The 14,646-nt window shown below is 40.2% G+C and overlaps 1 protein-coding gene across 1 annotated transcript in view; it reads right to left on the reverse strand.

Moving 5' to 3' along the window:
• The window catches only part of LOC149080277 (uncharacterized), a 99,248-nt gene that overhangs the window by 21,125 nt on the left and 63,477 nt on the right, over nucleotides 1–14,646 (reverse strand). The window contains exon 3 of the mRNA XM_089239406.1: nucleotides 10,050–10,258. Coding sequence (XP_089095532.1) covers nucleotides 10,050–10,258 — 209 coding nt within the window. The remainder of the gene's footprint in view (nucleotides 1–10,049; nucleotides 10,259–14,646) is intronic.

The raw sequence follows: 14,646 nt of genomic DNA on the forward strand, positions 1-14,646 counted from the left end.
GGTGTTCTGCGGAACCCTTGGGTTCCACGAGAGCTTTTTTGGGGTTCCGCGGAATCAAAAGGGATGGAACCCCAAAAATCCCGGAATCCTGGTAGCTTGAAAAATTTTCTTGTTACTGTTTCACCTGAAGCAATTATTAATTTTTATTTCTGTTGAGAACGGGTACTCTAAAATAATTCAGAGAAAATATTGGATAATCGACCAGTAGAAGACAAACAATATTCTTGTTGGCTCTTTTCTTTCTTTCTCCTATTCTCGCACACCAAGTCCTTCAGACAACAACAGTCAAGATGACTTCCTGGGAATTAGTATTCCCAAAACTCTCAAGACCTACATGAGGATTTTTATGAGGGTCTTCCTTCAAAGATTCGGAAGTATAAAATTGTTCCTTTGCATTCTGTGCCCCCACCAGATTCTTCCATGCTACAAATTCGTTACCACAAATGGAACCTCGTTTACATAACGTTCAAGAGGCCACGTCAAAACGTCTTATAAGGGTGAAAATCGTACGATTGAAACTTCTTGAAAATGACCCCCCCCCCCCATCCCATAGACCTCACAGAAAATATCACAAAAATTCAATGGTTTCAATTTAAAAACTAATTTGCATTTCATCACCGTTCCTTAAATCCTGAGTATTCTTATATTGTGTTCTTCTGAAGAAACAAAAAAAACGTAACTTTTCACTTTTTGAAAAAGTTTTTGTTTTGTTTTGTTTTCCGTATCTGAGCAAAGCAGATAATAGTTGGACGTCGAGTCCAACTCTCTAAAAGTTGTCTAAAAAAGAAGAACCGAAATACTGGATATCAGTGTTTCTCAAAGTCTCTCAGGGGCATCGCCAACCTTTGTCAAGGGCATCGCGGTAAGCTGTCGACATTGCTGATTACCTATTCAGTGCTTTAAAGGGGTGTTTTTTTTAAACTATTCTGAGTAGGGCTATAACCAGAGAGGAACTTGGGAGTTCTGGTGACCTGGGCGCCAGACCACAGACCGAAAATTTCACTCTTTAACTTCTCCCCAACATTAAAAGGGGGCCTTCTTAATGCGTGTTTACCCCGGCTGACCAAGCATCTAGTTGCGGCCTCTGATACCGTACCTCTGTCAACAATCAATCAATTAGTCGATCATCAAAGTTTAGGCTTTTGAGGTGACAATATGCAATGAAAAACAATTATAGTGATACATGTTTGTAATCCACAATAATTACATCGATTCAATGTATAGAAATGATCATTCTCGAAAGAAGGTCTCGAGAAAAGGCGTTGACATTGTGACCTGCGTTTTTTTTCTTCCAATTATTCTTTTGTTTAATGTTGAAAGAAAAGCGTAAGGGAAATTTCCCACGAGTGACCATCATTGTATGTGGGTGAATTCACCAAAAAAGTCAATATTCCCACCCTAGTAATAACACATCATCGCTCTCAATCTCTAATCAGTGTTGGTCATGTAACATCCCATGACAAGCAAACATTTAGCATGCTCCAGGAACACGGTCAATTGCTAAAAACTGACCGTCGTTTCACTTTCGTGTTTTTGCTCAAGTTGGAATTTTTCGCTCCTCTGAGGCCACGATATCAGTTTGTGCTCTCTTTCATCACAAGGGAAGTGATCCATCGATTTGGCTGTAGTTTCGTTGTGTTCTTATTTTTTGAAGCCTTAGCTCGTCTTGTTTTACTCTGTTGAAGCTTAAGAATAAATAGTTTTTGTTCATATTCACTATAGCTGGTGCTGGTTTGGCACCCTGGACCGGGGGGGGGGGGGTTATATTCACCTTTTCACTTACTTTGACCACTCGTTCCACATTTCGGATGAGAATTGTGTATGCCGAAATTCACACTCAACCCATGACCAAGTACAGTGAGTAGTAATTTTTTCCTCTTGTTCTGTATTTTGTTATCAATATTATTTATCGTTAACGACAATTTCATCCAAGGTAGTGACTACGATTTTTATGAGGAGGGGCAAACATGATTTTGTCACCCTCTCCACTTAAATTCCGATGATTTTATAACAGTATTTTTGTTCTTCACTGATATTTGCCGCCCCCCTAAAGTTTGGCGCCCTGGGCAGTCGCCCCCACCCCAGTTCGGACTTGATTTCACATCTATTTTTTTTACTAGTTTCTTGTTCTTTTGACAGTTTCTTGCATTTCGTGAATTTTAATGTGAATACGTAAACGAGAAATCAGTGATATTGTGTACTAGTTGTCAAGATTAAAAAACCGTGGGTATTTGTGAAATACTAATTACATAGCAATGAAATATGGTAGCCTAGGTCGATAAGATACTCGTGAACTGTGCCACAAGATGCTCAGAGATGTCATGTGTTCAATACCCTCTTTTGTCCTTCATAGTGCTTTTTCTGATACAAGGAAATATTGCGAAAACAGCGCCATGATGATCAAACAGCACATTGCTATTGAAGAAAGTGTGCACACCAAACGTTTGGCATTCAAACCCCTCTCGGTGCGAAACAAAAAAGCCGTTCGGGATCGGCTGTGAACTGTATAAGTAACGGTCTAATTACACTGGTGAAATAAATTAAGAGAATTTGCATATTTTATCGAATTTCATGAAAAGAACTGAACTGAATGTAAAACCAATGCTTCTAGACAAAAATGCAAATCTTGTACGCCAAATACGTGAGCGTACACGTGTGTGTAGGCGGAGCCAGTAGAGAAACAGGCTTTATAAGCGCGCGTAAGTTAAGACTCATTTCGTTCGCTAGCACACCTCGGCGAATTTCTTGGTGTTATTTTGCAGCAATCGGTTAATTTCAAATTGTAACAGTAAAAATGAGTAACCACCAACGTTTAGATGATGGAATGAGGTGGCGAATTGTGGGGAGGCTAGAAGCAGGCCAATCTTAAGTCCAGATTTGTAGAGAGTTCAATTTAACGCCCAGCGTCGTGTGGAACTTATGGAAACAGTTCCAGGATACCGGATCCATCGAGAGAAAGCCTGGGCAAGGTCGTCCAAGAGCCACGACGGCCAGAGAAGATCGCCATTTGTCGATTATAGCGAGGCGTAACAGGAGTGCTACAGCTTCTCAGCTCTCTCGTGACTTGTATGCAGCCACAGGAACCCGTATATCAAGGGTGACTGTTTCCAAAAGACTTCATGAGAGAGGGTTGTTTGCAAGAAGACCTGCTGTTTGCGTCCCGCTCACTTCTACGGACAGGAGAATCCGTTTATCATGGTGCAGAGAGCATAGAGATTGGAGTATGGTTCAATGGGCGACCGTTCTCGTCACTGATGAGTCCCGGTTCAGCCTAAGCACCGATTCTCGCCGTACGTTCATATGGAGAGAACCAGGGAAACACTACCTACCCTCCAATGTCCGCGAGGCCACATAGAGCTCTTCTGCTCGACGATTTTCTAGAGAGTGAGGATATTCGCCGGATGGATTGGCCAGCCAGATCTCCAGACCTTAACCCTATAGAGCATGTCTGGGACGCTCTGGGTAGGGCAATTGCAACTCGCAAACCCCCCTCCGGGAACCATCCAGGGAATGAAAACAGCGTTGCTGAACGAGTGGAACCAATTGCCCCAGGAAATTATAAAATTCCTTATTTCAAGTATGAAATCAGGCTGCGAGACCTGTATATCTGTAAGAGGGGACCATACCCCCTATTAACCCATTTTTTTGTTTATTCTGCAAACCGCTGTTTCATACCTTCCGACTCCAACGAGTGTTACGCACGATCATGCGCGTGTATTACAATTATTGAATGGTTATTTGTTTTGTATTGTATCAATGGATGTACATATCAAATTTAATTAAAATCGGTACAGTAGTTCTAGAGATAATCGACCAAGTCAGCAAATTCTCTTAATTTCTTACACCAGTGTAGTTTATTGAAAATGAGAAAAATGAATGTGGAGGAGGAAAAAAGATTAAATGAGCATGTTTTTTCATTATTCTAAAGCTATGTGAATAACTAGGATGACCATATGAAAAAAAAAACGAAAACGGACATTTCCATTGATCCATAGCTCATGTTAAAATAACGAATTCACGATTTAAAAATTTCAGAGTGAGTTTTTTTAGAAAGCTTGACAAAATTAACATTTTTATTAAAACGATGAAATAACTGAATATTATGAAAAATAATTCTGCCCCGTAAAATATGGACCATATGGTCACACTATGTGTAACTCACAAATATATATATTTTTTGACACTTTTATCTACTGCAAGTGAGGATTCTTGTTTAGCAGAGCGAATGCGGACTTTTAAGACACCCTGTATATTGAAGAAATATTCAAAATTTGTTAAGGGTTCCACGGAATAGCCTCGTCGTTATCAAGTTTTCCACGCGAGCTTTCACGTTGGAAAACCCTGCCCTACAGAGCTACTTTAATGATCTCTAAATGTTTCACGGATCCTTCAAGTGCTCTGGAAATGTTCCCGGGCCGCTTAAGTGCTCTGGAAATGTTCCCGGGCCGCTTAAGTGCTCTGGAAATGTTACCGGGCCGCTTAAGTGCTCTGGAACTGTGCCACGCATCACTCAAGTGATTCTTAATTAAGCCACGGATCACTTAAGTAATCTGGGAATGTTCCGGGGTAACTTGAGAGATATGTAGAACCGCACTGGGGGCCGCTTAAGTGCTCTAAAACTGTGCCACATGCATGTCACTCAAGGGATCTCTAAATGTGCCACAGATCGTTTAAGTGTTCTGTAACTGTGTCGCGGGTTACTTAGGTTATCTTTGAATGTGAAAGTGATTTTTGAGACCTACCTCAGTGATCTGAAAATGTGCCACGGGCCACTTAAATGCTCTGGAATTTTGCCACTGGTCATTTAAGTTAATGTGCCGCTTATTTCATTTTTACAAAATTAGGTTTGGGGGGGGGGGGCAAGCCACATCAGATAAACTTCAGGGCCACATTTGGTAAGCGGGTCAAGGGTTTACCATATATGACTTAAAGGGTGGGTCGCAATGAATTTTTTAAAGAGAAATTTTATACAAATACAAATACAACGCCACAACAAGCAAAATGCCCAACGAGTTGGCTGATAAAAAGATGCCCATAATTTTTATATATATATAAAAAAAAAAATCAGGCACCATTTTTAAGACATACCGACATCTGAACTCAGGGGCGTAGCCAGAAATTTCGTTCGGGGGGGGGGACCACTTTCATTTCGGGGGGGGGGAAACCAAAGTGACAGAACAATAGATTTGGCCATCTTTTTCCCTTTTTTTCGGTCATTTTCTCACATTTCGGGGGGGGGCAGACCCCCAAGTCCCCCCCCCCTGGCTACGCCCTTGTCTGAACTATTGAAAAGAGTTGAGATTTTATCTAAATAGAACCAAGTGACGTATAGGTTGTGATGCCATCTGTGTGCACTTAAACCAACTACCAAACTAAAGAGATAACTGAATCGAAGATAAATTAAAATGGCGCTTGGTTCCTTGGAAAAGCGGGTTTAGAGCCCACTTTTTTCACAAAACTTAGCCACAATTTTCACCAATGACTGGTCCCCATTTCTTTAATTTTCAAGGGAAAAAAATTGTCGAGTGCTAGAACTTCCAAATGCTATTGCAATATTCGCACATGTGAACGGGGCTACAATTTCCATTTAAAATAGTTCAGGCGAAATGAGTTCTTACCCTTCAAATAGCATTGAAATTAACAGAAATCGATTATAATAACATATAAAGGTATTTTCTTTCGAAATTTTAATTTTTTTAAATACTTTTTTTGCATCAAAAAATGATTTTTTTTTCGTCTGGGGGGGGGGGGGGCACGAGACCCCTATGCCCCCTCCCGCGTACGTTTCTGATCCCACCAATATGCGTTAGGAGGTAGGGGGCAGTGATGACGAAGTTTTGCTGACAGAGGGGGGGGGGAGGGTTAGTTAGAGTTTTGCTTACTTTTTCTGACAAGGGGGGGAGGGTGTCAAAAATGGCTAAAATTTTGCTTACGTAATACTTGAACGGCCCTTTTTCTGTTACGTTCTATATTTTTCATGGGATTGATGACAATAAAGGATCGCAAACTTGGAATCTCTTCGATCAGTTTTTCCACGTTCACCATCTTGAACTACGTATATGAAATAAATAAACAAGCTTTATTTTTACTGCTTGCCAAGAACCCCGTTAAAATATGAAATAAATATTCACGAACGATTCCGAATCGTTGCGGTGACTTCGCTCGGCCATGATGCGGTGATGTTTGAAAATCTACATTGCTTTGCATTATACAATTCATTCACCGAGCAATGGCCGACACTTGGCTCCCTCGCGGATCAAGCACTTTGCGGTGATGTGTGTGTTCCGAACTTTTTTGTGCGTGAATTTTAAATTATGTTGGCCTGATCGCTGTCTGTGGACAGACTTTTTTTGAATTGGGAAAGACTCGTATTCATGCTCCAAAGTTGGAGAACCACAAAAAACAAACAAACAAACAAACAAACAAAAAAAAACAGCCTCAATCGACCACCTCTCGGAACGCGAGTCAAACACGACGTGCATAGGACAAAACAGCAGCCACCCACACAGTTATGGTATGTTCTTGTCGAAGCTTGATTAACGGTGTATCAATAATTGGGGTCCATCCCAAAAATTCCATGGAAAATCTTAAATTCTTCGATCATATCTCCCCGACACCAACGCTGTTCCTATGAAAACACATTCACGGAATTAAGTTTGACTCCATAGCTGAAGTCTTGCACACCAATTAGTATCGAAGTGGCCCAGCTCTTTGCACCCCCTTTATCAAGTATATATCCTTCTGTATGTGTGGCCAAAACTAGATGACACACTCTATACCAGGACAAACTGAGCAATGGAAAAGTGGAGAATAACTTGAGAAGAACGTGAAGAGAGCTTTTCATGTATGAAACCCAACATTTTTGTTTGCTTTTTTGATAACTGAAGAACAACATTCAGAAAACTTAAGCAATTTATCAAAAAGAATTTCTAAATCGGTAAACCTGGTCTCATCTGGAATAATTGTACAAGAAACACATTGAATTAAATTTTACAAAAATGATCAATTTCTTTGAAAACTAGAAACACGCAAAGCTTATTTTCTTAGATTGAAGTTCATTTTTCGACGGTGATAAAACACGGGAACTTCGAACTATCAACAGAGAAAATTACTGAAAAAAATAAGCAATCCCATTCGAAGAAAACGAATTAGGATTGCTAAGAAAAATGCCAGATGCCGCAAAGTTGACAGAACGCACACCAGGTGTCAGATGAGTCAACCGATTACATAATAGAGAAACCTCCCATCCGTGAAGTGTTGAGCGATTTTTGTCGTCCGCGATCGTCTGACAACTCCAGTTTATTCTTCATCCCGTCGGCGTACGCTGAAAATGACGTACGTGCAGTTAACGCTCATGAGGTATCAGCCTAAAGGTCTGGACACACATATCCGCACCGTGCCCGACACGTGCGTCGGCCGAGTGTAGGTCATCACACGGTCAAAGAATAATTCTTTGCTAAGCAATGCAGCCGTTCACACATATCCGCACCGTACCGCGTCCGCACCGTCACCAACTAGTTTATTTTATATTTTTACGGTGACGGTGCGGTCTCGGGAGAGAGAGAGAGCGCAGATTTTTTTTATAAAAGAGGAGAGAGCTCATTTATTTTATGTCGCTTCTCAATTTTCATCAATTGCTGAATTATTAATTCCATTTATTTCTTGATTTTAATCAATTTCTGCATTATTACTTTTATTAATTATGAATTTTCAATAGTTCTGGAATTATTTCTTCCGTTAATTCTAAATCTTAATCTATTCCGAAATTATTTCTTTCATTAATTCTGAATTTTCATTGGTACTGAAATAATTTCTTTCAATTATTTTTAATCCATCGATTCTAAAGTTTTCCTTAATTTTTGTGTTAATTCACATTTGTGTAATTATTATTATTTTTTTGTATGGGGGGGGGGGTATTTCTTAGCGTTCGTGTATATTCAGTATGCCGATTCCCTCTTCCCACAAAATATATGAAATCTTGTTGAAGAGAGGGGGTGTCCTAAACATTTTTCGTGCCCCGAAATTGTTTAGACGCACCTGGCCCCGGTTCTGTGGCACTAGCGTAATATGTAGAAAACATATGGATAAACATTTTCACAACTTTGATTGGAAAACAAAGTTTAAAATTATGTTTCATTGCACATAACGAAATTTTGCCGGGGGGATTTTTGTTAAAATAATAATGTAAACTTGGAAAAGTAGCTGGGTTTAATTTCCGATGCTCTATAAATGAATCATTGTTTTGGTTTTAACATAAATTATATATATAAATAGAAAACGGTTCGAAAATTTTTGGGGTTTTTCTTATGGGAAAATATAGGAGACATTTTAAATTTGGTACTCACATGAGATGCAACATGTTAAGCCATAAATGCTTAAACCATGTCCTGTGCTCCAAATGCGGCCCTCGGAAGCATTTGATGTTGCCCGTGACAACAAAAAACAAAACAAGGCTCCCAAGTGGTCTCAAGCACATTTCAAAATCACTTGAGCGACTAATGGCACACCTACAGTTCACGTAAGTGGATCGTGATACATTTGCAGATTATCCTATTTGAGTGGTTAGTGGCACATTTCCAGATCTCTCGAGTGGCCCGCGGCACGCTGGCAGATCACTTAAGCGACACGTGCCACTTCTTTTTAGATAATTTTGGAGGATCGAGACTCATTTCTGGATAACTTAAGAAGCCCGCGAAATATTTCAAAACAATGAAGTGGCCCACACCTTCCAAAAAGTCGAGCACCTTTGTACTAAATATCTGACAAAGGTGTTTCAGCGACTGAGACATTGGCAATGAGTGCTTTAAATTACTATCGAATACTGGTGATGCTTTATCATTGAATCAAGCCCCGGCAAACTAAACACCCCAATTGTTATTGATTTTATCCATTTGCCATCTGCAGAGGAGCCAATTTTCAGTTTAGAAGATTCCGCGAACACACACACACACAGAGTAAAAGATATGCTCGCTCTTTCGTACAATATGCTCCTACTGAGCTGAGATACACTTCTCCGAGATGATATCGGAATTTGACACCACCTGCCCCTACAGATGATTATATTTATGATGGCCGTTAACTCTGAATAAAAAAAAACGAGTGTGTAGGTGAGGAAGAGAGTAGCGCTCTCCCCCACAGATTGTTTTAATTTCTATATGACTTTTTTTTTTCTCTCTCCATTTTTATCACTTGGTAAATAATCTCCTTGGTCCAAACTATAAAAAAGAATGCATATAGTCAAACTAAGCAAATGGCCGTCTTTTTATTTTCAGCTGCATTTAAAGATTCTATCCTTTTTTGCGGGTTTGTCACATACAAAAAATCTATCGGAGATCAATCGAAAATAAAAACAAAATTAAAGTTTCTATAAAAAACACATGCACACACACATAAACAGACAGATAAAAAATTTATATACATGTGTAGATTATTTACAGAAATGTTTAGAACAATTAATTATTGTTAATTTACGCTAGGGTTATTATATCCAAGTCGCTCTTGTTAATTAATTTACTGAACATTTTGATTACACCGAACTGGCTGCGTTAAAGACTTGAAGCAATCGACACAGCTTCGTAGTCAGCATACGGCAGCGACACGGGCAACACACGGAAAGGTGTGGTCTGAAGAGGAACGAGCCGAGCCACGGCCAACTGACGCCCGAGCTACGGTCCTGGCACGGTGCGGATATGTGTGTCCAGACCTTTACTGGTGTTCGTGTTTCGCAAAAAAATCCCGAAGACGGATCAAAAACATAACAGAAGTCATATTTTAAAAATGCTACAGACAGACAGACAAAACCGCTGACCGCCCAGAGAGACCATCTTGGGATGGACGGTCTCGGAGAGAAAAAAGAAGTGATGCTAAAACATCACGCGGTGTTCCCCCTCCCAAGTACTAACCACGCCCGATGCTGCTTAACTTCGGTGATCGGACGAGAACTGGTGTTTTCAGCATGTAAAAATGCTACATAGGTTTTTCAGTAAATTGAATGTATAACAAAAAAAAAAAATTACGGTAGAGTTTACGAGAAGAGCATAAATGTGTACCTTTTTAGTTTCGTGCACTGGATGAATCAAATCCGGATCGATATCAGGTCGACCTTTCCCTACCCATAGATATCTCTGATGCAGAGCCGGATGGTGCTTGATATGGTCATATAGTCCACGCATTCGCTGCCGTAAAAGTAATGATTGAGCGTGATTAAGATGCAAGTCACGACGAGAAGACATCTCTCTAAGAATTTCTTCCGTATACGCTACATAAAAAAATACAAGTTCCTTTCAAAGGTGCCACAAACAAGCTAATTTATTGTAAAAGCATTATTATTTATTGTTTTCATTACTACATTCAGAAAGAATGCATATCGTAAAATTGTATTCAAGTTTCAAAAGCATTCGATACAGATCTATCTGTCGGAGAGGTCACAGTCCACAGCCAAAGTAAATTGAGCGAAAAACTTCACTTTGATCATCGACGATGAGATTATAAAAATTAAACATGAAAAACAAGTTTTTCTTGATTGTCAATAAAATAGATTATGGAAATGAGACGGAAATAGAGCTTATCTCTTAGCGTTGCTGTTGAATTCTATGCAGTTTTGTAAACGTGGCAGTCTGGTTTGATTCAATTATGGTTGATCGTTATCAATAAAAAGTCACTTCCGTCAGGAGTATATGGTGCAATGACAGCACATTTGCACGTTGGCGATTTGTCACAAAGCCCTTTCTATGGATCGTGACTAAAACTGTTTTTAACAAGGTAATGTAGCTCATGTACAGCAAACATCGGCAGTCTCTGTAAGATGTCCAGACATTTCACTGATCAGCGCTATCCCTACAACTCTTTTCAATCGAGAGAGCATAATTGGATGTCGAATAATACTCTTTCCTGTGCAAAACGAGACTAAACCGCGGAATCTCATTGATATCACAATACAAATACAAACGCAAAGGTCACACAGTAAATTGTCCAACGCGGTGACTGAAAAAAAAAACCCCCAAAACAAATATGAATGACTTTTATACTTATAGTTTCATAAATTTAAGAAACAAAACAAATAAACAAAAAACTAAACAAAAGTGTTCATAAAAATATGGTAGCCATCTAAATATGGCTTATATGACTTATATAAGGGTTACTACTTAAATATCATATTTCTCTTTTTCAACATGTCTATTCCGGTAGAATTTACAACAGAAGATATGCTGTTTCATGTACTTACAAGCTTGTAAGAGAAAACTTTTCGCGACACCACAACCAGAACTTATCCCTAATATCCACCGATACCTTCTTTCTTTTTTTTTCCAACCGGGCCCAGGCCAAAACTACACTAATTATAGCAGAAAGCCTCCGCACGAAACTCGTGTCGTCACTGAAGAAGGTCATCTCACCTGTAGTCATTGGATACAGCAGGCCGACGCATGCGCCATTTTCACCCTTTTTTGTAGTGTATCCGATGGCTATAGGTGAGGTTAGAACTCCTTAATACACGTATATGAAGGCGTCTTAGGTGAGGTGACCTTCTTCAGTGACGTCACGAGCTTCGCGGAGGCTTTTTGCTATAGATGGTGTTGCCCAGGCTCTATTGACAATTATGTAATTTCCAATTTTAGCCATTGCCCATTCATCCAACTGATTCTGCCAAAATAAAGATCACATACCCGGAATATATCATTCTGGTTCCAAATTTTATCTAATTTCCATGAATTTCTTCATGATGTGGCATTTTCGATGCCAGACAACGTACCGTGAAATGGGTGAGATTATGCCACTTGGAGTGAGAATGTGCCATCTTGAGATTCAGCAAACAACTATCCGCTAGTGGCTTGTAATTAAAGCCATTAGTTTTCCCGATAATTTATTTTATTTTATTTTTACTTTATTTATTTACATCCACAAAAGGCTGGTTGCACTTTCATTGCGGGGAAAAAATAAAAAAAAAAGCACGTTAAAAAAATCAAAAGAAAAATACCAAATAATGACATACTGTGCATACATGGGGGGCATTAAATTAAAATGGGTATCTGATCAAGAAACTCGAAATGTGAAAGCTTGATAGCCGTTTGCAGAAGGTAATGGTATGTTATGTGCAATCGGTAACTTCTGCAATTTTTATTACCAATTCACTGTTTTGTCACATTCTTACTACCCGTGTAAAGTGTTGGTTCCCGTGGTATCATGGATTAATTTTTTTCACTAACTGGTATATAAGTACAGTATAACCTCCCAACAACGGTTACTAAAATGGGACAGTGAAAATATGGCCGCTATACGGAGGTGGCCGTTATTCGCTGTGGTAGTTTCATTTCTGGAAAAAAAACTAAAATTTGCGATATAAAGATGCCAAAAGATGATGTCATAAAAGAAAATTATAGTAGAAATACACTCATTGCCATAAAAATTTGCGCACCAAGAAATAATTGTGGGATCGAAACGAAAGTTGGCCTGAAGGTACATGTCGGGCAGATATGCAAATGATTAGAAATGCAACGTGATTGCGCATTGCGTAATGCCACTAGAGGGCGTTGAACTTCGTTCTCCTTAGAGTATAAAACAGGTAAGCAGAGCTTGCTGGAGTGTATTTAATCGTTTGCAAAGGAAATGCTGAGGTAGACATGCCGTTACGCCGCCGTCGAAGACCATATGAGCAGTTGTCAGAGTTCGATAGGGGAAGAATCATCGGGGTGATGGAAGCTGGGTGGTCAGCTCGGCGAGTAGCTCGTCAACTAGGCCGTTCTGATTTTACTGTGAGGAGGTGTTGGGACCAGTGGACAGAAGAGACGTCATTTACACGGCGACCAGGTTCAGGACGCCCTCGACAGACCAGTCGTCGAGAAGACCGTCACATCATCCGAAACGCACGCGTAGAGCCAACTGCCTCATTGGCCGCTATCCAGACACAGGCAGCAGCTTCACTACAGGCCCCTGTGTCTTCTCGAACCATCGCAAGGCGTCTGGCTGAAGGACATCTGGTATCGCGGCGCCCATTACGTGTGCTGCCGATGACACCCACCCACCAACGCCTCCGTTTGGAGTGGTGTCGAGCACGACGGGATTGGACTGCAACGGAATGGAACCAGGTCGTCTTCAGCGACGAATCGAGATTCAACTTGAGCAGTGATGACAATCGTGTTCGTGTGTGGAGGCCCCGTGGTGAACGCTTCAATCCTGCCTTCGCTTTACAGCGACACACCGCTCCCACAGCTGGTGTCATGGTATGGGGTGCCATTGCTTACGATACACGGTCACCCCTAATATTGATCCATGGCACAATGACAGCCCAGCGGTACGTCCATAGCATCCTTCAGCCACATGTGTTGCCACTCATGGCAGGGCTCCCAGGAGCCATTTTTCAACAAGACAATGCTAGGCCACACACAGCAAGGATGTCACAAGACTGCCTCCGCCACATTACCACCCTTTCCTGGCCTGCTCTATCCCCAGATTTGTCACCAATCGAGCATATCTGGGATCATTTGGGACGGCAAGTTGGACACCCTACGAGGTTGGTCGAACTAGAGGCGCATTTACAGCAACTGTGGAACGAGATGTCTCAGGGCATCATACGGAACTTTTATGCCTCAATGCCCGCTCGTATCGCATCGTGCATTCGCGCTAGAGGGGGTCCAACAGAGTACTAAAACTTCTGTTCATCTGTACTTTTTTCTGCAATAAATGATCCTTTTTCTTGGATTTTCTAATCACTTACTTATATCAACGTAGTACTTACATGTGTAAAATTTCGTTTCATTTTGATGACTTCTTCTGGGTGCGCAAATTTTTATGGCAATGAGTGTATAAACCAAAAGAAATTAGTCCCCTATCATTTATTATACTAATGTTGAGTTGGTCAAGCACTTTACAATTATTCAAGACATTTTTAATATTTATTAAATTATCAGATTTTTTTAACTTCCTGGGAACTTTTTTTAACTTCTCCATGCAAATGTATATGTAACAATTCACCATCACAATGCCCTTTTTTTTGGGGCGGGGGGGATCAATCACATGCACTCAGACATTCCACGGTTTACAATTTTCTTGTCAGTTATGGTCGATCAGAAAAGATATTAGATGAATTAAACTGAAAAACACTGTTGATGATTAATTTTTAGGTTATTAAATAGGTGTATTGTTTGTTAAAAAAGAAGTTATAATAACAGAGTTATTCTAACTAGTGCAATTTATGTATTCTGGGAGAAAAATTCGAATAATTATTTTAGTTTTCGTGTAGTCACCATTTTTTTTTTGTATTTCACATGAGAAATACAGAGACAGCTCAAAGTTACGTGATTGGTCATTTTTGTCGCACCACGGTCATTTTCTGTACACGAGGGCTAATTAGACCAGGACCTACAATTTATTGCCGATTCCGAACGGCAGACTTTTTTATACTCACCGAGGAGTTGGCTCGATGAGGGACTCCCTGCGGTAGCAATCTTTTGCTGTGGTCATGTTACCGTTTCTGTTGTACTCCGTGTCAGGAAAGTTTCTGACAAAGATGAACTCGCGACACCTCTAAACATCCTTTGGTACTTTAAGCGAATATCTTACTGACCTGAGCTACCACACCCACGTGATAGGTGAAACGAGCGATAACCGCAGAAAGCGGGGTACAGTTTTGCATACAAATAAATAATAGTG

Source organism: Pholcus phalangioides, unplaced genomic scaffold (genome assembly GCF_987345545.1).
Source record: "Pholcus phalangioides strain wild (caught in Gottingen) unplaced genomic scaffold, Ppha-v1.0 ptg000011l_1, whole genome shotgun sequence".
Classification (NCBI taxonomy): Eukaryota; Metazoa; Arthropoda; class Arachnida; order Araneae; family Pholcidae; genus Pholcus; species Pholcus phalangioides.